This window comes from Micromonas commoda, chromosome 10, assembly GCF_000090985.2.
Source record: "Micromonas commoda chromosome 10, complete sequence".
Taxonomy (NCBI): Eukaryota; Viridiplantae; Chlorophyta; class Mamiellophyceae; order Mamiellales; family Mamiellaceae; genus Micromonas; species Micromonas commoda.
The window spans coordinates 404,883-428,399 of NC_013047.1; the positions used below are offsets into that span (position 1 = coordinate 404,883).

At 66.7% G+C, this 23,517-nt stretch overlaps 10 protein-coding genes across 10 annotated transcripts; 5 read left to right on the forward strand and 5 right to left on the reverse strand.

Annotated features, from left to right (window-relative positions):
- Positions 1 to 700: 700 nt before the first annotated feature.
- Positions 701 to 1,852, forward strand: MICPUN_61846 (predicted protein; the record flags this gene model as incomplete). The annotated part of the gene is made up of 1 exon (XM_002508403.1): positions 701 to 1,852. The coding sequence occupies one exon, from the start codon at positions 701 to 703 to the stop codon at positions 1,850 to 1,852; it is 1,152 nt and encodes a 383-aa protein (XP_002508449.1).
- A 50-nt stretch (positions 1,853 to 1,902) lies between these two features.
- On the reverse strand, positions 1,903 to 2,903 carry MICPUN_53722 (predicted protein; the record flags this gene model as incomplete). Its single annotated transcript, XM_002508676.1, has 1 exon — positions 1,903 to 2,903. The coding sequence occupies one exon, from the start codon at positions 2,901 to 2,903 to the stop codon at positions 1,983 to 1,985; it is 921 nt and encodes a 306-aa protein (XP_002508722.1). The 3' UTR covers positions 1,903 to 1,982.
- Positions 2,904 to 3,740: 837 nt separating this feature from the next.
- On the forward strand, positions 3,741 to 4,856 carry MICPUN_109011 (predicted protein). The gene has a single exon (XM_002508404.1). It carries the CDS (start codon positions 3,852 to 3,854, stop codon positions 4,794 to 4,796), a length of 945 nt encoding a protein of 314 aa, XP_002508450.1. The 5' UTR covers positions 3,741 to 3,851; the 3' UTR covers positions 4,797 to 4,856.
- A 136-nt stretch (positions 4,857 to 4,992) lies between these two features.
- On the reverse strand, positions 4,993 to 5,573 carry MICPUN_106141 (hypothetical protein). Its single transcript, XM_002508677.1, has one exon. The coding sequence runs from the start codon at positions 5,567 to 5,569 to the stop codon at positions 5,111 to 5,113; it is 459 nt and encodes a 152-aa protein (XP_002508723.1). The 5' UTR covers positions 5,570 to 5,573; the 3' UTR covers positions 4,993 to 5,110.
- A 548-nt stretch (positions 5,574 to 6,121) lies between these two features.
- On the reverse strand, positions 6,122 to 9,103 carry MICPUN_97954 (predicted protein; the record flags this gene model as incomplete). The annotated part of the gene is made up of 1 exon (XM_002508678.1): positions 6,122 to 9,103. One exon carries the CDS (start codon positions 9,101 to 9,103, stop codon positions 6,122 to 6,124), a length of 2,982 nt encoding a protein of 993 aa, XP_002508724.1.
- A 354-nt stretch (positions 9,104 to 9,457) lies between these two features.
- MICPUN_102649 (predicted protein) lies at positions 9,458 to 11,851 on the forward strand (the record flags this gene model as incomplete). The annotated part of the gene is made up of 1 exon (XM_002508405.1): positions 9,458 to 11,851. The coding sequence occupies one exon, from the start codon at positions 9,458 to 9,460 to the stop codon at positions 11,849 to 11,851; it is 2,394 nt and encodes a 797-aa protein (XP_002508451.1).
- A 341-nt stretch (positions 11,852 to 12,192) lies between these two features.
- Positions 12,193 to 14,343, reverse strand: MICPUN_102650 (predicted protein; the record flags this gene model as incomplete). The annotated part of the gene is made up of 1 exon (XM_002508679.1): positions 12,193 to 14,343. The coding sequence occupies one exon, from the start codon at positions 14,341 to 14,343 to the stop codon at positions 12,193 to 12,195; it is 2,151 nt and encodes a 716-aa protein (XP_002508725.1).
- Positions 14,344 to 14,734: 391 nt separating this feature from the next.
- MICPUN_86086 (predicted protein) lies at positions 14,735 to 18,214 on the forward strand (the record flags this gene model as incomplete). The annotated part of the gene is made up of 1 exon (XM_002508406.1): positions 14,735 to 18,214. The coding sequence occupies one exon, from the start codon at positions 14,735 to 14,737 to the stop codon at positions 18,212 to 18,214; it is 3,480 nt and encodes a 1,159-aa protein (XP_002508452.1).
- An 8-nt stretch (positions 18,215 to 18,222) lies between these two features.
- Positions 18,223 to 21,266, reverse strand: MICPUN_106142 (predicted protein; the record flags this gene model as incomplete). Its single annotated transcript, XM_002508680.1, has 2 exons — positions 18,223 to 20,875; positions 21,036 to 21,266. The coding sequence occupies 2 exons, from the start codon at positions 21,264 to 21,266 to the stop codon at positions 18,305 to 18,307; spliced, it is 2,802 nt and encodes a 933-aa protein (XP_002508726.1). The 3' UTR covers positions 18,223 to 18,304.
- A 533-nt stretch (positions 21,267 to 21,799) lies between these two features.
- On the forward strand, positions 21,800 to 22,942 carry MICPUN_61854 (predicted protein; the record flags this gene model as incomplete). Its single annotated transcript, XM_002508407.1, has 2 exons — positions 21,800 to 21,826; positions 21,990 to 22,942. Coding segments are annotated over 2 exons (980 nt in total), but the record flags the coding sequence as incomplete, so codon positions are not given.
- Positions 22,943 to 23,517: the final 575 nt, after the last annotated feature.

Consider the following 23,517-nt stretch of genomic DNA (forward strand, 5'->3'; position numbering starts at 1 on the left):
CAGCCGCCGAGGTTTGCGTCGACAACCGCGAGGTGCTCGTGGAGTCCGTACGTCTCGACCAGACGTGGGGTCCCGACGACGACGGCGCGGGAGGGGCGTCGGGGGGACTCGCGGCGCGCATGGGCGCGGTGCACGCGCTCGCCGTCGTCGTCCTCGTCGGCCCCAGGTGCGAGGCGGCTCGCCGAGGACTCGCGGAGGCGCTCGAGCCCTTCGCCAAGTCCACGGTGGCGGGCGGCGCGAACGGAGTGAGCGCGGCGCCAGACCCCGCGGGCGACGCCGGGTGGCTCCTCGCGTCCCTCTCGGACCTGCGCGTGGGCGACGACGGCGCGGCGGGCGTCGTCGCCAGGGTGGCTGGTCCGGATACGGATTCCGTGTATCGAATCCTGAGGACCGCGCTGGAGCCGCTGGGCCGCGAGCTGGGCGCGCCGCCGTTCGCGGAGCGCGGCCTGGCATGAACGTCTCTCTGTGTGTGTGTGTATCAGGATCTCTCGAGGTTCAGCTAGCGTCTCGTCGGGAAGGGGACGGCCTCTCGCCTTGTTCGAGGCTGTCTCCCGCACACTGATGTAAATAATCTCAAGAACTGCCGTTTTCGCATCCTGTGATCCGCCTCTCGCTGTCTCGGTCCTTCCGGGACCCCAGAAGGCACCCAAATTAAAGTCAACCAATTCTCACAATCCGCGGCACAGCGCGGGCTGGCATCATGAGCTTCGTGAGCTCCACGCGAACGTGCAATGAGCCCATCGATTGGGCCATGAGCAACAATCAGCGCATCCACGGCGACGGGTACGGGCGCTACGAGTACCCCGCCGAGGAGGAGCCCGAGAAGACGATTCCGCCTCACCTCGTTCGGAGCCAGCAGAAGGAATTCGAGGCTGATTTTGGGCAGCGCAGACGCAAGGTTGAGGGCGAGGGCGGCTACTTGGGCGGCATGCGCATGCCCCCCAAGGGCATGAACAACCTCGAGGGTCGTAAAGACCTGTTCGGGATCATGAAGCAGCAGAGGCCGAAGAGTGGCGAGGTTGCCAACCCCGATTCGTGGATCGGACGGCCGGGCAACAATCCCCAGGCCGGCAAGGCAATGTGCGCCAATTCTCCAAAGCTCCGCGCGGACCGCGTCAACGACTGCCTCAAGGATATCTCGTTCATCAAGAAGCACGGCGATCCTAACCGTCCGCAGTACTACGACGGCGAGTGGATCGGTAATCCGGGCCACAGGACCCAGCCCGCGCCCCCCATCGACACCAACGTGGGCGGGTACAGGCACACGCAGTTCCGGTCCACCGCCGAGTCGCGGAAGGATTTCTTCGCGAGGATGTACGGCGACCCCGACCACCGCGGCGGCGATTTGGACGGGTGGCTCGGCAACCGCAAGATCGACCCGTCCAAGGGACTTTTCCGCCCGGACCGCGTCGAGGACGAGCTCGGGCCGGGTCTCATCAAGAAGAAGGACACCCCCGACGCGGGGGCGCCGGGGTACCTGCGACCGATTAAGGACCAGACGGAGGAGTTCCTGGAGTGCTTCAAGCCCGAGCTGTACAAGGAGCAGGAGCCCACGTCTCCGATGTCGCGCGCCGCGAGGCCCGAGGACATGAAGCCCACGATGAATCGCGGGCCGAAGAAGGTGCCGGAGCCGGTGGGACGATCGCAGCGGCGGGGCATGTACGGGATCATGAGCCACGGCACCAGACCGGATGGAGCCGTCGGCGACGATTTCTTACCAACCGGGCGGCACGGCGTGAAAGTCCCGGGGGCGGACACGGAGGTTGGAAAGGGGCAGCTGCTGCTGTACACGAACGAGTACTGCTCGTCGATGGGCCGACGGGGCATCGACGAGCTGGAAGACGAGCTCTAGAGCGAGCGAGACGCCGAAGGGACGCGCGGCGTGTGTAGTACGCGATGTACGATTCGAGTTGATAGATTGATTTAACATATTCACAGGCGAGAACGCCGACTGACGCTACGCATCCGTCGCGTCGTTTCGGTCAAGTCTTGGCCCTCTTGTTGCGCTCGCCTCCCGTCGCCTCCGTCCACGCCGCGAGGATGTGCTCGGCGATCTCTCCGACTCCCACGCCCCGCTTCACCTGCGCCATCACGAACGGTCCGGTGTCTCGCTGCTTCTTGCTATCGCGAGCCATCACTTCCAGCGACGCGCCCACCGCGTCGGCGAGCTCCGTCTTGTTGATGACCAGCAGGTCGGCTTGGGTGACGCCTGGGCCGCCCTTGCGCGGGATCTTATCGCCGCCGCAGACGTCGATGACGTAGATTATGTAATCGGCGAGCTCGCGGGAGAAGTTGGCGGCCAGGTTATCGCCGCCGCTCTCGAGGAGCACAAACTCGGGGGAGTACTCCCTGGTCAGATTCTCAACCTCGGTGAGGTTGCAGGAGATGTCCTCGCGGATCGCCGCGTGCGGGCACCCGCCGGTCTCCACCGCCCTGATCCTCCCAGCCTCCAAAGCCTCGTGCCGCGTGAGGAACTCGCCGTCCTCGCGCGTGAAGATGTCGTTGGTCACGGCGCAGATGTCTCGACTCTCCTTGGTGAAGTGCCTGCAGAGCTGCAGCATCAACGCCGTCTTGCCGGTCCCCACTGGTCCGCCGATGCCGACGGTGAAGGCGCGCTCGTCGTAGTCGCCGCGTTCCTTCCGCGGGCGCCTTCGTTCGAAGTGCCCGGGCGACGGGATGGGATCGTGCGAGTGTGGCTTGAGCCCATCATGGGAGTGGAGCACGCGCCCATCGGGAGCGCGATAGTAGACGATCCCGTCTTTGCCCTCGCCGTCCTGGATGAGCGGCGTGGCGTCGCCGCCCGCGTCGCCGTGGGAGTGGCCGTGCGCTTGCGCGTCGCCACCGTGGGAGTGGCCGTGGCCGTGGCCGTCGGTGCCGTCGCAGTCCTTCTCGCCGCAACCCATGGTGGAGAGGGGTCCTCAGTCGTTGCGCGTTTCGATCTGCGGCGAATCGCACGAAGCATCGCGAATCTGACTCAGATCCTATCAGATAGATCAGAGGGTGCCCGCGCGATGGTGCCGACGCTCTCCTCTCGACAAGCGCCGCTCGTCTCGTCCCGTCGCGTGGGAACGAGGTGGCGTCGTCGTGGCTCACGCGCGGTGATCCTCGCGTCGTCGTCCTCCGATGCGAAGAAGGCGGTGGTCGTCGGCGCGGGGCCCGCGGGATCCCTCTCGGCGCTCTACCTCGCAAACCTCGGATGGCACGTGAAGGTTTACGAGCGGCGAGCGGCGAGCGGCGATGCACGCGGAGCCGACGCGGGCGCCGGGCGTCCCGACATTAGCTACAACGTGGTGCTCTCTCCGAGGGGCATGAACGCGCTCGCCGGCGCGGGGGTGACGTTGCCCGAGGAGCGCGTGGTCCGGATGGTTGGGAACGTTCGCCACCTCCCGGGCGCGGCGCCCGCCGTGTCCAGGCAGTTCAAAGGGACCGTCGCCGTGAACAGGGACGCCCTATCGGACGCCATCGCGTCCACCGCCGCGACGAGACACCCGGGACGCATCGAATTCACGCGCGGGTACGGCGTGCGGGACGTGGACTTCGCGCGGCGCGTCGCCGTCTTCGCCCCGTCGGATGCCCCGTCGGATGCCCGGCCATCGGATGGTGACCTCTCCGACGACGAAGACGCCGTGTCGGCGCCGTACGATCTGCTCGTGGCCGCCGACGGCGTCAACAGCGCGGTGCGGTCCATGCTGACCGACGCGGGCGACGTGCGCGTGACGCAGAACGCGGACGAGATGATGTTCAAGACGGTCAAGCTACCCGCGCGAGCGTCAGACGGGAGTTCCGACGCCGACGCGAGCCGCGAGGAGTCGGCCAGGTGTTTCCACACCTGGCCGCGGGGTTTGGTGAGCATGCTCGCGCCCCCCGACCCGGCGGGGACGCTGTCGGGGGTGATCATCCTCCCAGGGGGTGCCCACGCGGGTGCCCACGGGGGTGCCCACCGGGGTGCCCACCGGGGTACGTGGACCTGGGACGCCGTCGCCGACGAGGACGACGTGCGAGCGCTCTTCGAGGATAAGTTCCCGGACGCCTTCAACGGCGCCCCGGTCCCGCCCGAGGCGGTGGCGCAGATTTTGGCGCAGACACCCCGGCGCGGCGGCGTCACCACGCACTGCTCGCGGCTCGCGAACGCGGACGGGTCGGTGGCGTTGGTGGGCGACGCCGCGCACTCGTGCTGGCCGTCCCTGGGGCAGGGCGCCAACTGCGCCCTGGAGACGGCGCAGTACCTCGCCTACTCGATCGAATCGATGCCGGACGATCTGCGCGGTGCCGTGCGACGCTTTGACGAGGTGCGCACGCCGCAGGTGCACGCGTGCGGTCGTCTGTCCGAGGCGGGGTTCGGCGGCGTCGCCAGGCGAGCGGGTAACTTTTTGTTCTTCGCCAAGATCGGGTTGCTGGCTCTGCTGAACAAGGCGATGCCGTTCTTCTTCGATAAACCCGCGCTGGCGAACATAAACGACCCGGCGTGGGCGTACGACGACGTGGAGGACGCGGTGGCGCAGGAGACGCAGGCGCTCGCCGCGTTCGGGGGAGTTTTGCTGGCTGCGTCGATTGGCGTCGCGGTGTTCGGATGGGAACGTTTCATCGGCGCGAGCGTCGGCGCCGTGAAGGCCATCGCGCTCGGTGAAGGGACGCGGGCGGACGAGGGCGCCGCGCTGGTCGCGTTAGGGTCAGCCGCGGCGATGACGGGTCTGTTCCGGTGGCTCGCGAAGAGGCGTAGGGAGCGAAGGAAAGGGAACACGTCGCCGGCTGTCTTCGCGTCGCCGAGCGGGGGAGGCGCGGCGGCTGCGGCGTGAGCGAGGCGACGCGTCTTCTCTTGCTCTGCTCATCGGTAATACAACATGATATTCGTACGTATCGCGGCACACGCGTGCTCTCTCTCACTCTCTCTCGCGCACACTCTTATTCTCCGAGTCACCGCCGCGGTGACTTCTCTCTTCTCTTCCATGGCTGGTATTCGTTCACACACGGCGCCGAGTCACTGGCGGCCGCACTCGAAGGTCCCGTGTTCGGGTGGATCCTCGATGGCGGTCGACGCGGCCCAGGCCGAGTCCCAGTCGCTCGCGGGCCCGAACCCGCGCCGCGTCTCCTCCTTCGGCGCCCCAACCGTTCAGGCGTGAGCGTGGACGTTGCGGTTCACCTCGTAGATCTCGTCGCCAATCTGCACCTTGGATCCGGGCTTGAGGACCGTCTTGGCGAACGGGGGCAGGACCTCGCCGTCGACGGTCATGGTGATGGAGCCGTGCTGGGAGTCCATGGGCGCGAGGTTGGAGACGAAGATGTCGTCACCGTACTGCTCGAAGAGGGCGTCGAGCATCTCGAAGCGTCCGTCGTGGGACATGCAGAGGGACGTGAGGTCGATGGGCTTCACCGGGCAGTGCACGACGTTGTTCTTGAGCTTCTTCGATTTGACCAGCGTCGAATCGTCGGATCTCGCGCCGGAGCATCCGACGCCGTCGAGCATCCAGTTGGTGTAGGCGACGACTCCAGACCTTACCTTGTGAGTAGGTTTAGTTCGGGTCTTGAGGGCGACGCGGGTCGGAACGATGGAGGTGAGCGCGGTGAACATGGTTGCTTTGTTCGGGTTCGTTACTGCGTGTTGAAGCGGTGCTGTTTTTGTTAGCGAATTGCCGGAACGCACTTTTTGGAAAGCCGGGAAGGGGGCGTCGCGGAGCGGTCGAAGTGCTCTTACGTTATCGAATGGTACCGGGGGTTTGGTCGGGGATGGTACGGGTGCTCTGTGAACTCTTGCTCTGCGTCAGAGGAAGTGAGGACGCGCTTTCGGCGGGTGGCAACTACGCGTTCTCTCGGAAAAAGTGAAATATCGGGTGCTGAATCGGACGGATTCGGTGAGGGGATCTTCGTGACGTGGCAGGGAACTTGGATATTTTATCGTGACGGTTTGGCTCTTTCGGAGTCCGGGCCGGGAGCGTAGGGACGTATCGGGGTGGGGTGCGAACGGCGAGCACCTCTTCGGTCCCCGGACGCGAAACGGGAGTGCACGAGTAAGGACCCGCGACGGGGAGCGATGCCGGGACGAATTCTTGGGTGAGAACGCGTGCGTTCCATTGAAAAAATAAACCGATCGTCTCATCGAAACAGCCAGGCGGCGACTCCCCCGTCACTGGATGGCCACCCCACCCTGAGCGCAGTATCCCGCGATCGCCTGCTGCACCTCCGGCGCGCACTGCCCCGACACGATGCTCCCGATCCTCCCGGGCTGCTGCGCCGACGCCCCCGCCAGCGCCCTCGCCAGGTTCACTTTCGGATCCGTGACATCCGGCACGGGATCGGTCTCCTTCCGTTGCGCCTGCCTCAGGGCGTTGTACGCGGCGGAGTATCCCGCCCTGGCCTCCGCCTCCTCAGCCTCCGCGTCCAGGTCCTCCTCGCCCTTGTGCTCCGCGGGGCGCTCCATCATGGTCACCACGGCGGTGAGCAGCTTGGCCCACGCCGCGTCTTGCGCCATCACCGCCGGGCACTCGGTCAGAAACTTGGCACCCGCGACGGCGACAACCTTCTCCTCGACGGCGCCCGAGATGTTCGCGATGGCGTCGGCGACGACGCCGGTGAGCACCATCTCGAAGATACCGGGCTGCACCTTGGACATGGACTCGGTGACGGACGGTACCCCGTGCTTGGCGGCGAGGAGCGAGAGGAAGACGACGAAGCACTTGGAGAACTTGGTCGTCTTGCTCGACTGCAGCCGCTGGAACAGGATGCCCCAGACGGCGGGGAGCTTGTCCGCCCACGCCGCGAGCGGCAGCGCCTCGACGAACGCGTTGAGGATGAAGAACCCGTGGTGGTCCTGCGCCCTGCTCGAGACGAGCTTCTGGAACACGCCCAGGATGCCCTGGATGTGGCCCGCGCCGTGAACCTCGTTCGGAGCCTTTCGCAGGTACGCCTCCAGCAGGCGCACCAGCGGCGTGACATTCGCGCTCCTGTCCCACAGCATGGGGACCAACAGGGCGGGGAATATGCCCATGTAACTCGCCGGCAGCGCGCTCGGGTGCGACTCGATCATCTGCGACAGCAACTGGAACACGTACGGCGCAAACTCCACGACGTCCTGCTGCAGCACGTGCTGAAACGGGGGAAAGAGAAGTTGCTCAAACGTCGCGATGAGACCCGGGTCGCCCGCGCCAGCCTTGACGAGCGCCGCGACGGACTCGAAGAGGTAGTGGGAGAACGTCGGGTTCCTCGGGTTCTTGCACGTCTCCATCACCATCCCGCTCAAGCGCTCGAGGCACACGCCCGCGATCGGTTTAATCCCGTCGCCCATGAACGAGATCAAGCGCATCGTCGCCTTCATCGCGTACTCATTCTCGGAGCTGTCCGGCATCGCGAAAACGCCGAAGAGGTTCTGCAGCATCTGCTGCGCCACCGGTTGGATATCGGCGGGCGCGTACCTGGGCTGGGACCGGGCTCCGGGGGGTGAACCGGCGGGGGGTAGGTCTCGGACAGTGAGCAGTCGCTCGAGCGCGTTTGCGGCGTACGTGTGCACCACGTTTTCACGGGAAGCCAGCAGCGACACCACAGCCGGCAGGGCCTGGATCGCCATGGACTTGGGGATCTGCGACCGAAAGATGGTGAGGAACTTGAGGGCGTCGGCGTAGAGCACGTGGCGGCCGGTGCCGCCCGCGGCGTCCCCCGACGCGGCTCTCGCGAGCTCGGGGGCGATTTGCTGCGTGAAGAAATCGGTGATGCTGACGAGGTCGTTCGTCTCGGTGGCGCCCTTGACGACGCTCTTGGATTTGACCACGAGGGAGATGACGAGGTACACCGCGGCGTCTTTCGCCTTCCAGCTGTTGCTCGGGTCCGCCGCGTACTGACCCAGCAGAGCGGCGACGTATCCGCTGACGGACTGCGTCATCACCTCGGGGAATTTCGCGGTGAGGCCCTTGACCAACTCGCACGCTCCCCTCCTGCGGGTGTCGCTGTCGCTCCCCTCGATGTCCCGTCGAATGTACTCCACGTGGTTGGACTCGAAGAGCTCCTCGTCGTCCTCCCTGAACTGCAGGTTGGGTATGACGATGGATTCGCAAACCTGTCGAAGGGTATCGCCCCCCGCGAAGAGCTGGTGGTGGACGCTGTTGGCAACCGTGGTCAGGAACCTGACGCCGGAAGTCACCAGGTGGTCCTTGTTGGGCTCCAACCCTGTTTTCGTCAGCAGCGTCCAGACGTCCTGCACGAACGTCTGGAGGAACCTCTGGAACTCCTCCTCGTTCTTCTCGATGTATAGGTTGACGTTGTCGCAGATGGCGGCTTTCACCTGGTCAACCGCGCCAGCCTTCTCCCTGTCCTTGTTGTCCACCGCGGCCAGCGCGGGGTTGTCGTAGCACAGGAACTTGTGAAACTCGCCCATCCACGCGTCCATGTTGTCCTCGAAAACCTCCGGGAGCTCCTGGCTGTTCAGCGAGAAGAAGATGCGGCAGATCAACCTCAGGCACTTGAACAGGTTGACGAGCAGCTCCAGGTTCGCGGCGTTCGCGTCGATCGCCGCGCTCACTTCTTTGAGCAGCTCGAGCAGCGGGCCCGCGAAGGTGTCCAGGACGTACTTGAGCTCCTTGTACAGCTCGTCGCTCTTGTACGCCTGCCTGTACCGCTTGAAGATGGTGCTCGCGGTTGTGAGCACGCCGACGACGGCGTTGAAGTCCCTGGCGCCGGGGGTGCCCATGCGCTGGATGAGCTCGGGCAGCAGACCCGGCCATCGCTCGGGGAAGTCCGCCGCGGAGATGATGGACAACGCCTCGGAGAGCTGCGCCTGGACCAAGCGAGGGGCGCCGAGCATGAGGCCGACGAGCATCGCCCGCACCTGATCCTTCTCGCCGGCGGCGACGGAGTAAGGCGCGGGCGCGCCGACGACGTCCGCCTCCTTCTCCACCCAGTTGTTCTTCACGAGGTTCTTAAAGGTAACCGCGGCGCCCTGTCGCACGGTGGCGTCGCTGCCCTCGGACGCGAGCAGGCGCATGAGGAGCATGGAGAACCCGGGCTGGACGCTGCCGTCCTTCAGGAACTGCTCCGCCTGCGTGCGCACCGAGGGGTCGGGCGAGAGCGACTGCTGCAGGCATGAGCTCAGCTGCGCGAGCTGCGCGTCGTCGCCCATCGCTCCGGGTGAGATGACTCGAACTAGCGAACGGGCGGTCCCCGATAGGACGCCGGGGCTAGGGCTACGGGAGCCAACAGATCTGATGAACTCGCCGATCGCTGTACCCCCTCAGCTTTTTTCGAACCGCCGGGTGCCTTTTCATAAAATCGGCGGCTCTCGTGGCATGATGGACAGTCAGATGAAAACAATTAAATGAAACAGTAAATAGTCAAAAACACGTTACTGAAATGCGTGTACGCGAAAACCCCACAATCGACCGGTCGCGTCACGTCATCCCGGCTCGATCGGTCCGAGACGAGCGTTTTCCGAGCTCCTCGAAGTCGAGGCCGATAACGCACGTGCCGCCAGACCATGGACGCGCCCTGCCGCCCGCGCCCGCCGCGGCAGCCGAAGACCGCGGCGGAGAACTGCGCCATCTCCGTCAAGGGCGTCGGAGACAAGTGCGCCAAGGAGGGCAAGTGGCCGGACGCTCGGGACGAGTACGCCAAGGCGATAAGCCTCGTGCTCGATGGCTCCGCGCCCACCGAAGGATGGGCGTGGGACCTGCTCCCGAGGCTGCTGTGCAACCGGGCCATCGCGCTTTACAAGTGCGGCGTGCAGTTCGACATGGCCTGCGTCGACGCCATGCGCGCCGCGGACGCGCTCAAAGTGCACCTCCACAGCGACGCGCAGCCCGGCGGCGCGGGATCCAAACGCGCGGAGCAGCTCAAGCTCCTGACCAAGGCGAGATTCTGGGAGGCTCGCGCGCTGACGCGACTGGACCCCCCGCGGCTCACCGACGCGTGCGACGCCCTCCGCAAGGCGCTGGCCACATGTCACAAGCGCGGCGACGACGGCAAGTCCGACGCGCGCGCCGCACAGATCGAGCTCCGCGACGTCGCCAGCAAGCTCCCCCTCGGCTTCGTGTGCGAGCACTGGGCCGACGCCGTCGCCCAAGCCGAGTCCCCGTCGCCCTTCGCCACGTCCCAACGCGAGGGCCGCCTGTTAAAGCCCGTCAGACCCGACGCGTGCCGCATGTCCAAGGTGGAACTCACCGCCGTGCTGGAAGAGTGCGCGGTGGGGCAGGAGAACGAGTGGAGGGACGAGATGGTCGCCGCGTGGGTCTCCGCATCCGCCGCCGCCGGCGTCGACGGCGACCGTCTCGGCGGGTCTCAAAGTTCCGCCATTGGCGGACTCGGCGGTCGCAGAGCCAAGTTCTTCCTCCACTCCGTCCGCGCCAGGGCGTACATGCGACGCGGCAGGCACGAGCAGGCGCTGCGTGACTCCCGCGCCGCGCTGTCGTACGTTCCGAGCTCGAGCGAATGGGAACTCTTCGACGCCGACGCCGCGACGCCGCTTCGATCGCTCGACCCGGCCGACGCGCACGTGCCCGTGCCCATCACCGAGACGGCGAGGAGGGCGGCGGGGGCGAGGGCGATGCACGCCGCCGCGCTCGAGGCGGCTGGCGCGGTGGTCAACGCGGGCGAGCTGGACGTGTACCACCCCGAGTTCAACCCGTGCGCGCTCGACGGCGACGTCGATCCGGATGCGCCCGTCGAACCCGGCACTGACCCAAACGCTCTCCCTAAAAAGTCGTACGACGACGTGACCAAATCCGCGTGGAAGAACAGCACCACCACGATGGGCGAGGGTGGGGTTGACGTGGACGCGCGAAAGACCAACGCCGACCGCCTTCACGCCAAGCGAACGCACCTCACCACTCGCGGCGTCGGCCGCGTCGTGCTGTGCGCCGCGGGCGAGGGAGGGCGGACTGAGGATCTCGTGGTGGATTCGGGCGTGGCGGCGGCGGTGGAGTGGCGCCGAGCGTGCGCGCTGGACCCGAACCGCCGCGACTACTCCGCGCGGTGCGTCGCCGCCGCGGAGCGCCACCTCCCGACGAAGCCGCGGTCCGTGTTGCTCGACGAGGGTGCCGGCGCCGCGGTGGAGTGGTTGGAGAAGGAGAAGTGGGCCAACGCTCCCGAGTACGTCAGGCCGCGGTCCAAGTACTACTACTTCTACGAGTGGATGCGCGAGAGGATCACCGACCACTTCCCCGCGCTCCCCGAGCCCATCATGGACAAGCTCCTCGCCATGGACGCGGGCGAGCTCGACCTGCTTCTCCGGTACCCCAAGGCTATTCGCGGGCAGGTGGAGGAGTACCTCGACGTGTACCGGCGCGAGGGGGGCAAGTACCTGGAGACGTACCGAACCCCTCAGCTGTCCTGGGAGGAGGTCAAGGCGCTCAAAGGGCGGGACACCATCGGCCTGGGGCCCCAGAACGAATCGGGTCTCATGGGCATGGGCGTCGGCGGCGGCGGTTTCGACTCGTGCGGCAACAGGATCGGCCCTAAGAAGCCGATGCTGCTGGAGGACGCCGAGGACGTGTCCGACGACGAGCACACCACGGACAGGGCCATGCTCGGCGCCGCGGGCGACGAGGGCCTCACCGAGGAGGAGGCCGCGGGCTTGGTCATGAACAACAGCGCGACGTCCAAGCGACGCGACCGCAGGCTCGCCAAGTACCCCAACCTCCCGCCGGACGCGCAAAGGGACGCGGTGCACAGGCGCGAGGCGAGGGCGGCTGGCGACTCCAAGTTTCTCGTCGGCAACGACCGCGCCACTAAGGGTCTTCCCCAGCGCGAGATCGACCCGGACACGTCGCGGAGGGTGGCGGCAATCCTCGGGAAGGACGCCTCGCCGTCGACGCCCGCCATCGGGAATGCGCCGAAGAAGATCGAGGTGCGGGACATGGACGAGATGGACTGATCCGCCGGGCGTTCACGCCGCGTAAGGATGAGCTGAAGAAACTTGTTTGGGTCAGATTCGGATGACACTTCCACCAGGCTCCAACTTCTGATATTTTTAAAGCAAGCGGGTGCAGCTGCATGGATACTCCACATTCATTGTCATGAATTCACCAGTATACCGCGGAAGGACAAGCGGTGACGCTTTGCTTCTTTCCTGGATGTGGATGTTGCTTCGTTCTTATCGTGCAGCTGCCCGCGCTTGCGACCGATCAGAAGTTGGAGACGACGCTTCAGCTCATCCTTGCGAGGGCGTTTCAAACTAGCTAGCTCGTCTACCATTTTGATTGCACGTTTCGTTTCCTACTCGGCAAAGTGTCCGTTTCTCTCCGCGTATTCCACCACCCTGGCCAACACCACCCGCGTCACCTCCTCCGTGATGAGAACCGCGTCGTTTCCGTCCTCCCCACCGTCGCGCGCGCCCTCCACCCCTCCCCACATCCCGTCCCCGTCGCCAGTCCCGGAATTCTTCTCCTCGTCCTCGTCCTCTTCGTCCTCCTCGGGCGGCGGCGCCGACGTCGTGATGTCAAAATTCCTGGGCTTCGCCGGCTTCTTCGCGCGCCTCGACGTCGGGTCCACCCCCGCCGCCCCCAGCGCCACCTCCTCGACGTAGCTCCTGAACCTGCAGTACACCCACATGGGCGATCCCGGTCCCGCGCCCTTCTTGAACTTTTCCGGGACGGCGTCCGATTCCATCATCGCGCCAAAGTCGCGCTCCGTCGCCGAGACGTATCGCGGGCCCACCGGCGTCCCGTCCGCCGCCGCCAGCGCCGTCGCGACGGCACCCCTCGGCAACCCCGCGACGGCACCCCTCGGCACCGCGATTCGCGCCCCGTCGCGCTCGCGCCTCGAATCCTCGGCGACCAGAAACGCGTTCAGCAGCGCGTCAAACGCGCGCGGCGAGCCGCCGTCCCTCAACCTTCGCTGCAGCGGATCCAGCCACATGGCGCGGTACCACGCCTCCTGCTCGCGGAGGGGTAAGCGGAGCGTGGTGGCGACGAGGGCGTTGCGCACGAGGTCGCACGCGGAGAAGTCAACGCCGGGCGCGCGGTTCCACAGTATCGACCCCGCGAAGAGGCTCTTCTCCTGCAGCCACTGAAACGCCTGCGCCAGGTCCACGTCGTCGCCCTTCACCTCGACGTATATCAGCTTGGTGCCAACCAGCGCGGCGTCGACGGCGTCGCGCAGCGCGGCGATGGACGCGACGCGATCGCCCGCGCGGACGAGGTCGGCGGCTTTGGCGTCCAGAAGAGCCTTGGCTCGGCCCATCGGCGTCGACGACGTACCAGCCGAATACCGCACTTTCGGGCCCGGTGACTCACCGCCCGGTGACTCACCGTGTGCGTCTCCTCCCGGATCCATCCCCCTCGCGCGGTGGTGCACGGCGCCCGCGGTGATGCACTCGAAGAACGAAGCGCGGTCCACCCACGACGGGAGCAGCCGGAATCGGAGCTCCGACGGAACGGCGCCCTCGACGAACGGCGGAGTCTCACTCGCGCCAAGATCCGCCGAGGAGAAGGAAGCCGCCGCCGCCGATCGAATCCATCCGTCGGCGTCGGCGCCGGGCACCCACAGCGCCGCCTCGATGCGACGGATCAGCGCGTCGGCGTCGGCGTCGGCGTCGGCACCCCTCGGCACCCCCGCGTCGGCACCCCTCGGCACCGTCTCCGCGTTCACGAGCGCGAGCGCCGCGTCTCGCACCGCGGCGAGCGCGAGCTGCGTCGTCGTCGACCTCTGCTGCCCGTCCAGGCACAGCAGGCTCTCGCGCGGCTCTGACCCGTCGTCGTCGGCGTCGGAGACCCTGCGGAAGAGGCACCGGCCGGTACCGTGCGCCAGCCTGTCCGCGGCGGGCTTGGCGGCCCTTCCGCCGCCCTGGAAGGCGTCGCGCCACCACCCGGCGACTTGCTCATCCGTCCAACAGTACGTCCGCTGGAAGACGGGCACCACGACGGGGCACCCGTCGTCGTCGGCGCCGTCGCCGCCGAACAGCGCGCCGTAGGTCATGGCCTCCACGCGCAGGCTGCTGCGCCTGTCGGAAAGACCCGGACAGTTGTCCAGGAACGCCTGCGGCGGCGGGGGCGGCGGCGGGAGCGGCGCGGTGGTGGTCGACTGATGCGGAGGGAGAGATTTGCCCAACTCGGACATGGATCCGAGGCCGACGCCGGAGCGCTTCTCGGGGCTCGTCCCGGGTTTTCCGGGCGCGGGCGGCGCCCACGGCGCGGCGGTGCGTCGCTGCCTCGCGGGCGGCGCGGGTCTGGCGCCCATCGCCCACGGCGCCGTGGTGGTGATCCTCGGTTTGCCGTTGCCCAAGCGCGGCGCCCCCGCTCCCGTCGGGTCGCCTCGCGCGGACGTGGCGGCGGCTGCCGCCCTCAGATCCGCCTCCCTGATCGCCTCGGCATCGGCCTCGAAGCGGGGGAGGTCCGCGACGGTCTCGCCCGCCTCCTCGTCGCCCATCGAGCGCGCCCTCTGCGGCGCGAGCTCGCTCCCGGGCGGCACAAAAAGCAACAATGGTCCGACCGGTGCTTTACAAGTACAACCGGCCGAAAAAGTCGGCGGTCGAGTCAGCGGTGGCGGCGGTGGCGCGGCGGGCACTACGCGCGGCGCAGGGGAGCCGCGGACGTTCCAAGCGGTCGAGCACGTCGCCCGCGAGATCGTTCGCGCTTTTCTGACCGTCCTAGGCCCGCAGAGTCCCTCTCGGGGCAGGGGAAGGGGCCCCGCCGACAGGAGGAATCACGAAAAGCGAACTTCGTTAGGGGTTTCTTCCGGAATCTGGGGCGAAGGGGCGGGCGTCCGTTGAGGCACGATGGCGGACGACAGCATCGCCGATCCCCCCGTCGAGGTGCGCATGCGCGCCTTCGATAAGGGCGAGATCAAGCCCGGCGTGCACCACCCCGACTGGGTCCCCGACTGCCTCCAGGTCGACCCGGCGACGCTGAACGCTCCAATCAAGACCCTGAAGGACAAGTTCGAGCTCCTCCCCGCGTTCCTCAAGGTCAGAGGCCTCGTACGGCAGCACATCGACTCGTTCAACTACCTCATCAACGAAGAGATCAAGAAGATCATCGCCGCCAAGGCGAACGAGAAGGTCACGTGCGACACCGACCCGAACTTCTACCTCAAGTACACCAACATCCAAGTGGGCAAGCCATCGGTGGAGGAGGACTTCATCGTGGAGGAAATCACGCCGCAGCAGTGCCGCCTGCGAGATATGACCTACGCGGCGCCGGTCACGGTGGACGTGGAATACACGCGGGGTAAGGAGATCGTCACGAACACCAGCAAGAACGGCGTCGGGGGGGTGACCATCGGGCGGATACCCCTCATGCTTCGGTCCAGCCGCTGCATCTTGACGGGGAAATCGGAAGAGGAGCTCGCGAGGCTCGGAGAGTGCCCGCTGGACCCGGGCGGATACTTCGTGGTCAAGGGGACCGAGAAGGTGATCCTGATCCAGGAGCAGCTCAGCAAGAACAGGATAATCATAGACATAGACAACAAAGGGGAGGTTGGCGCGAGCGTGACGTCGAGCACGCACGAGCGCAAGTCCAAGACGAACATAGTGGTCAAGCACGGGAAGCTCTACCTCCGACACAACACCTTCACGGACGAGATTCCCATCATGGTGGCGCTCAAGGCGATGGGGTGCGAGAGCGACCAGGAGGTGGTGCAGATGGTCGGGCCGGACACCGCGTACGCGTCGCTCCTGCTTCCTTCCCTGCTGGAGTGCTCCGCGCTGGCCATCTTCACCCAGCAGCAGGCGCTGGAGTACTGCGGAGGCAAGGTTCGCATGGCGACTCGCATGATGTACTCGCGGAACAAGCGGAGCAAGGTGGACGAGGCCAGGGATATCCTGGCGGGCGTGGTGTTGGCGCACGTGCCCGTGCCGGCGTACGATTTCAGGCAGAAGTGCGTGTACGTCGCGATTATGATTCGGCGGATTTTGCACGCCATGGTGGACCCGACGCAGGTTGACGATAAGGACTACTACGGCAACAAGAGGCTCGAACTCGCGGGTCAGCTGCTGGCGCTGCTGTTCGAGGACTGCTTCAAACGGCTCAACGCGGACCTGAAGCGCCAGGCGGACGCGGTGCTGAGCAAGAGCAACCGCGCCACGCAGTTTGACATCATCAAGTGCATTCGACAGGATACCCTGAGCAACGGCCTGGAGCACGCGATCAGCAGCGGGAACTGGACGGTGAAGCGCTTCAGGATGGAGCGCAAGGGCGTGACGCAGGTGCTGTCCAGGCTGTCGTTCATATCCGCCCTGGGGATGATGACGAGGATCACGTCGCAGTTTGAGAAAACCCGGAAGGTGTCCGGGCCGCGAGCGCTGCAGCCGTCGCAGTGGGGCATGCTCTGCCCCTCGGACACGCCGGAGGGTGAATCGTGCGGCTTGGTGAAAAACCTGGCGCTCATGACCCACGTCACCACCGACGACGAGGAGGAGCCCCTTCGCTCGCTCGCCCACGTCCTGGGCGTCGAGCCGCTGCTGCTGTTGGTCGGGCAGGAGCTCCACTCTCCGGGCAGCGCCCTCGTGTTTCTGAACGGTCACATCCTGGGCGTCCACCAGGACCCGGCTCGGTTCGCGTCGGACTTTCGTTTACTACGCCGCCGCGGACGCGTCGGCGAGTTCGTGTCCGTGCACACCACGACCGGGAACGTGTACATCGCGTCGGACGGCGGCAGGGTGTGCAGGCCGCTCCTCATCGTCGAGAACGGCGAGCTACTGGTGAAGCAGGTTCACCTGGACGCGCTCAAGGCGGGGCGGTGGACGTTTAACGACTTTTTGACGCAAGGGTTCGTCGAGTACCTGGACGTCAACGAGGAGAATAACTCGTACATCGCGCTGTACGAGAGCGAGATCACGCCGGAGACGACACACCTGGAGATCGAGCCGTTCACTCTGCTGGGCGTGTGCGCGGGTATCATCCCGTACCCTCACCACAACCAGTCGCCGAGGAACACGTATCAGTGCGCGATGGGGAAGCAGGCGATGGGAAACATCGCGTTCAACCAGCTGAACCGCATGGACACCCTGATGTATCTGCTGGTGTATCCGCAGAAACCCATCGTGAAGACCAAGACGATCGAGCTCATCGGGTACGATCGCCTCGGCGCCGGTCAGAACGCCACCGTCGCGGTTATGTCCTACTCGGGCTACGACATCGAGGACGCCATCGTCATGAACCGCGCGTCGTTAGACAGGGGGTTCGGCCGGTGCATCGTGCTCCGAAAGTACGGGTGCACCATCAAGAAGTACTCGAACAGGACCCAAGACAGGATCGTGCCCCCGACGCCGGCGCAGACGGGGCCCAACGGCAGGCACAGGCTGCTCGATAAGGATGGCATCGCAGCCGTCGGCGAGAAGATCTCACCCGGCGACGTGTACATCAACAAGCAGAGCCCGGGAAACACCCGCGATCCGCTGCCCAACCCGCAGGCGATGCCCGACTCGTTCTACAGGCCCACCGCGCAGTCGTACAAAGGTCCTCAGGGTGAATCGTGCGTGGTTGACAAGGTGATGCTGACCACGTCCGACGAGGGACAGTTCAACGTGAAGTGTTTGGTGCGACACACCCGCCGCCCCGAGGTTGGCGATAAGTTCTCGTCCAGACACGGGCAGAAGGGCGTTTGCGGGACGATCGTGGAGCAGTCGGACCTACCCTTCAGCGAGCGGGGGATATGCCCGGACTTGATCATGAACCCGCACGGGTTTCCCAGCCGCATGACCGTGGGCAAGATGATCGAGCTGCTGGGCGGCAAGGCTGGCCTGCAGGACGGAAAGTTCAAGTACGGCACGGCGTTTGGTGGCGATACGGTGACGTCACTCTCCGAGGTACTCGTAGAGCACGGTTTCAGCTACAACGGCAAGGACCTTATGCATTGCGGCATCACCGGTGAACCGCTGGTGGCGTACATCTTCATGGGTCCGGTGTATTACCAAAAGTTGAAGCACATGGTGCTGGACAAGATGCACGCGAGGGCCAGGGGTCCGAGGGTGGTGCTCACCAGGCAGCCGACCGAGGGCCGCGCGCGCGACGGTGGTTTGCGCTTGGGCGAGATGGAGCGCGACTGCCTGATCGGTTACGGCGCGGCAATGCTGATTCTCGAGCGGTTGATGATCAGCAGCGATCAGTTTGAGGCGCAGGTGTGCACAAACTGCGGACTGCTGGGGTACAAACACCACGGGACGGGTCGGAACCTTTGCCAGCAGTGCGCGGACGGGGGAACGGTGAGCGCGCTGAAGCTGCCGTACGCGTGCAAGCTGCTGTTCCAGGAGCTGCAGAGCATGAACATATGCCCGAGGCTGACGCTGTCGGACGCGTGAGAGAAGGGTTTGAGATTTCTTCAATCTTAAAATTAAATGGAGTTGCGAGTATTGTCTGACAGGTTCCACCTGTCCAACTTAAGTAGTAAGTTACACTCGGGAGGCGGCGCGAGCCACTTGCCTCTCGGCGATGCGCTCCTGCCGCCTGGCCTCGATTCGCGCCTCCCTGGCCGCGGCAGCACCCTCGTTACCCTCAGCCTTTGCGAGCTCCGCAGCGGGGAAGGCCGCCCTCGCCGAGAACTTCTCCTCAAACTCTGCGGCTGCCTTGGCCTCCTTCTCAGCCTTGTTGTACTTCTTCATGTACTTCTTCTCAGCCTTCTCAGCCTGAGCAGCCTTCGCCTCGGCCTCGGCGAGCTTCTTTTCGAGCTCCTTGATGCGGTCGGCATCCTTCTTGAGCTCCTTCTCTGCAGTCTCCACCTCCTTATCAGCGGCGGCGAAGGCGGCGTTGAACATGCTCTTGTCGATGAGCTCCTGGTTCGCGGCAGCCTCGCGGATGCGGTTGGCGCGCTCCGTCTCCTCGTACTTGTGCGCCTGATCGGTCACGGCGTCCCAGTCCACGGGCTTCTCGGGGTCCTCCTTGGCCGCTTTGGCCGACTTGGGCTTCTTGGCAGTCTTGACCGACTCCTTGACAGCCGCCATCGGCTTTGGGGTCTGGACGGGCTCCTTGACAGCCGTCACGGGCTTGAGGGTCTGGACGGGCTCCGCGGTAGCCGCCTTGGTGGGCTCCGCGGTGGTGGTCTTAGCCGCGGCTTTGGCGACGGTCACCTTGCGGGAGTTGAGCTCGGGGATGGGATCCCGGCTGACGGGCGCCGCGCCGAGGGCTGCGGCCTTGGCCTTCTCAGCTTCGGCGGGGGGCTGCTTGACGGCGGTGAGGAGCTCCACGTCCCAGCCGTTGTAGCGCGCGAGCTTGGACGCCACCTCGGCCATGTGCGCCTTGAAGCGCATGGCGTCGGCGTCGAATTGCTGCTGGATAAAGTCGGCGGTGGCCTTGGCGTGCTCCGAGGTGACGGCGTTCTTGTGGCTCTTGTGGCTCTTGTGGCCGAGCTCGGCGTCGTCACCCTTCCTGCTGGAGTGCTTGGAGTGCTTGGAGTGCTTGGAGTGCTTCTTCTCCGACTCCTTCGCGGCGGCGATGGCGTCGCACGCGGCGTCGCGGAGCACGCACTCCTCGCCGCAGCACCTGCCCGCGTCCTTGTCGTCGAGCTGCTTGCCTCCAAAGACGACGTGGGGAAAGTGCTCGAGGGTGACGGCGAGGTCAAACTTGTCGCGGATGTCGTCGCGGGGTTCACCCGCGGGCCGCGGCACGCACTCGCCCTTAATGACGAGCGAGTCGTACACCATGCGCCACTTCTCGCGGGGCACGCTCTTGATTTGCTCCCTGGACATCGCAAAGTTGAGGCCGGGGTAGGTGGCGACAGTCACCGGGGTCTTCTTGAGCTCCTCCTCCTCGGTGACCGAGTCACCGCTGTCCGCCGTCTTGGTGGGCACAAACTGCTGCGCGATGTGGCGCCAGCATCGGGACAAGTGACCGACGCTGCCTCCCATCTTCTCGTCGTGGATGAGCTCGTCCCAGCCCCACTGAAGAGCCTTCCAGCGCTGGACCAGCTCCGCCGGGGAACGCTCGACGTAGTTCATCTGGGGCTTGGGGTTGGCGACGGGCCCCTCCGCGCCTTCGTCGCCGAGCTTGGAGTCCTTCGCGAGGTCCACGCCGAGGGGCTGATAGGTCACCTTCTCGGCGTTGGCCTCGATGGCGTCCAGGCGCTCCATGGCGTCGTCCACGGCGGAGCCGAAATCCGCCTGCACAAACGCGGTGACATCCGGGAGCTGATCGTAGTTGTCGATGATAAACTTGAGAAAGACGCCCGTCTCGTACGAGTGGTTGGGCACGAAGTTGGGCTTGGACTCGAACCTGCGCTGGTAGAGCGGCCCGATGGTGTACTTGTTCTTGCCGTAGGTTGGGCGCGCCCACTCGGGGACGACGTCGACGACGGCGGCGCCCTCGGGCATGTCCCACTCGTTGTACACGGCGGGGACGACGACGAGCTTGGAGGGCCATCCGTCGGGGATGGTGCCGGTGCGCTCAGCCTCCGCCGCGAGCATGGCCTCGCCGTTGAAATTGACCTCGCGGGGCCAGTCGAGCATGGGCATCTTGTACGAGCTGCGCGGCGGCTGCTCGACCTTCTCCTCGGGCGCAGACTCGCCGGCCTCGGTTTTGCGGTGGTGCGAGCGCTTAGAGGAGGAAGCCTTGCGGTGGGAGTGATGGCGTTCGGAGCCGAGGGTGGGGGCGACGCGGGGTTTGACGGTTGCGACGACCGCGTTGGGGTCCCTGGAGGACTCGCGGCGGTACTGATCGTCGAGGGAAGCCGCCCTGGCGTCGTCGATGGGCGCGGTGACCTTGTAGGAATCAACCTCGACGTCAGTCTTGAGCGCATCCTCGAGGGAGACGGTGATGACGCGGGGCTCGTCGGACTCGGCGAGCGCGGCGACCTCATCGTTTGGCACGGCGCGGTTGCCCTTGCTCGCTCGGGAGTCGAACGAGAAGGCCATGTGCTCGTGCATGAGGTTCTCGGTGTCGGTGGACACGTCGTGATCGGGTCCGACGGTGGCGTAGGGGATCACCGCCGCGGCCACCATGCACGCGATGAGGATGCCGGAGGCGGCAGCCTGCGATGAATGAGGCACGGATCGTTAGGTTAGCGCGCGGGAGCGTTCGTCGGGTGGATACTGCGGTCTACGGGGGACGGCGACGCGCCGCGGCCTCGGGCCGCGGCCCGCGGCCAAAAAAAAACCGAAACGCCGTCGATCGCGGGGGCGCGGCGCGTACCGCGATGAGGGACCACCCGAGCGACTTGTACGGCTTCTTGCGGTTGGCGAGGACGGCATCGCCGTGAACGGTCGCACCGCCCCTGCCGAACGGCATCTTGCCCTCGTTGCCGCTGCCCGCGTCGCTGGCGCGGTGCGAGCCCGCGTCGCTGGCGTGGCCGCTGCTGATGAAACCGGGAACCGCGCCGTAGTGGGTCGCGGTGTGATGGCGCGGCTCGGGGGGCTTGGGCATCTCGCGCGAGAAGAACGGGTTCTCCTGATGGGAGGTGCCGTAACCCTCGGGGAGCATCCTTCGCGTTTCCGTCGGTACACGGGCGGTACACCGGTGGGGAACGTGCCGCGGCTGCTGTCGCGCCGGGTAGGAATGCCTTCGTGGAAGCGCGGCCTCTCGAGAAAACGCCCGCCGAGAGGTCTGATCTGACGATTTTCGTGCCCCACCCCCCTGACTGCTTCTCATACGTTTCGCGGTTTTGGAGGTTACACTCAGCTGGGCTGGTCCGACACACCACGTGACTGTGACTTGGCCGGGGCCGAATCCAGCCTCGTTAAAATCGCACATCAAAATCGAAGGGATGGATGGATTTTTTTCGTTCCGTCGACGGGTGCAGGCATCACCCACAGTTTGGAGTGCTGTGCGGGCGGGAGTTTGGTGCGGATTGCAGTCTCGCCGCCGGCGGTTGATTGGCGCACACGACCCGCACAGCGGAAGCGGCGCGGCATCGTTGAACCTCGCCGTGTTGTCGGAGTGACGTAGGAGCGAGCGCGATGTTCGGCGGCGGAGGAGCCGCGTCGGTGAGTCCCCCGCCCCCGTCGTGTCCCGCGGCGCCCGCCATTTCAAACCGACCGCCTCTCCGTGCCTGCGCGTGCTGATTGAAAACCTCGAGCCCTGCACGTGCGCCCTACGACGCGCCCGCGTCCGATCGCTCCTGACCCGTTCCCGTTTCCGACATCGCAGCCCTTCGGCGGCGGCGGCACGCCCGCGTTCGGCGCCCAGCCGCAGAGCTCGGTGAGTCCACTCCCCGCCACCTCGCCGTGCCGCGATCTCCCCACGCCCCGCACCGTTAATCACGCGACGAGCGCATCCCTCAGATCCGCGCCTGACCTCTCCGGCGTCCTCCCCTCGATCGCATCGCAGCCCTTCGGAGCGCAGCCCGCGGCGGGCGGATTCGGCGCGCAGCCCGCGGCGGGCGGATTCGGCGCGCCCGCGGGAGGCGGCGCGTTCGGCGCGCCCGCGGCGACGTCCCCGGGCGGAGGATTCGGCGCCCCAGCCAGCGGAGGATTCGGCGCCCCGTCGTCCGGCGGCTTCGGCGCCCCAGCCGCGACGCCCACGAGCGGAGGATTCGGCGCCCCGTCGTCCGGCGGATTCGGCGCCCCAGCCAGCGGAGGGTTCGGCCAGCCGTCCCCGTCCCAGGGCGCGTTCGGCCAGCCGAGCCCATCCGCGGGGGGTGGCGCGTTTGGGCAACAAGCCGGCGGGGGGGGCGGCTTTGCGCGATCGCCGACGACGAGCGCGTTCGGGGCTCCGTCGACGCCAACCGCGGGAGGCGCGTTCGGCGCGCCCACCGCGGGTGGCGCGTTCGGCGCGCCCACCGCGGGAGGCGCGTTCGGCGCGCCCTCGTCCGGCGGCAGCGGCGCGTTCGGCGCGCCCGCGGGCGGGGGTGGCGCGTTTGGTCAGCCCGCGGCGGGAACGGGCGCGAGCCCGTTTGGGGCGCCGTCGCAGTCGGGCGGGTTTGGCGCGCCCGCGGCGGGAACGGGCGCGTTCGGTGCGGCGTCTCCCGGCGGAGGCGGCGCGTTCGGCGGGCCCGCGAGCGGCGGCAGCGGCGCATTCGGCGCGCCCGCGGGCGGGGGTGGCGCATTCGGTCAGCCCGCCGCCGGCGGGGCTTTCGGAGCTCCCGCGCAATCGTCTCCCGGAGGGTTCGGAGCGCCCGCGGCGACGGGAGGGTTCGGAGCGCCCGCAGCGTCCACCCCGGGTCCGTTCGGCGCGCCCGCGCAGCAGAGCCCCGGTGGCTTCGGCGCGCCCGCGGGTGGCGCGTTCGGGCAGTCCGCGCCCACCCCCGGGGGCGGCGGGCTGTTTGGACAATCTTCGCTCGGACAGTCCTCGCCCGCCGCCGCCGGCGGCCTGTTCGGGCAATCCGCGCCCACCCCGACCGCCGCGGGCGGTTTCGGAGCTTCCGCCGGTACCCCCGGCGCGTTCGGCGCCCCCGCGGCGTCCGCGCCAGGGTCCGGAGGCGGTCTCTTTGGCCAGGCGGCGGCGACGGCGACCCCCGGAGGTTTCGGTCAGCCGCAGACCAACGCGTTCGGCGCCCCCGCGGCGGGAGGTTTCGGCGCGCCCGCTCCCGCGTCCACGCCCGCGAGCGGCGGCGGCCTGTTCGGCGCCCCAGCCCCCGTGTCCACGCCCTCGAGCGGCGGCGGCGGCGGCCTGTTTGGCGCCGCCGCCGCCGCGCCCGCGACGCCGCAACCCGGCGGTTTTAACTTTGGCGCGGCGG

Excerpts from the sequence above, each read along its gene's own strand:
- MICPUN_109011 (XM_002508404.1), top strand. The coding sequence starts at position 3,852 with ATGCTCGCGCCCCCCGACCCGGCGGGGACGCTGTCGGGGGTGATCATC.
- MICPUN_106141 (XM_002508677.1), bottom strand. The coding sequence starts at position 5,569 with ATGTTCACCGCGCTCACCTCCATCGTTCCGACCCGCGTCGCCCTCAAG.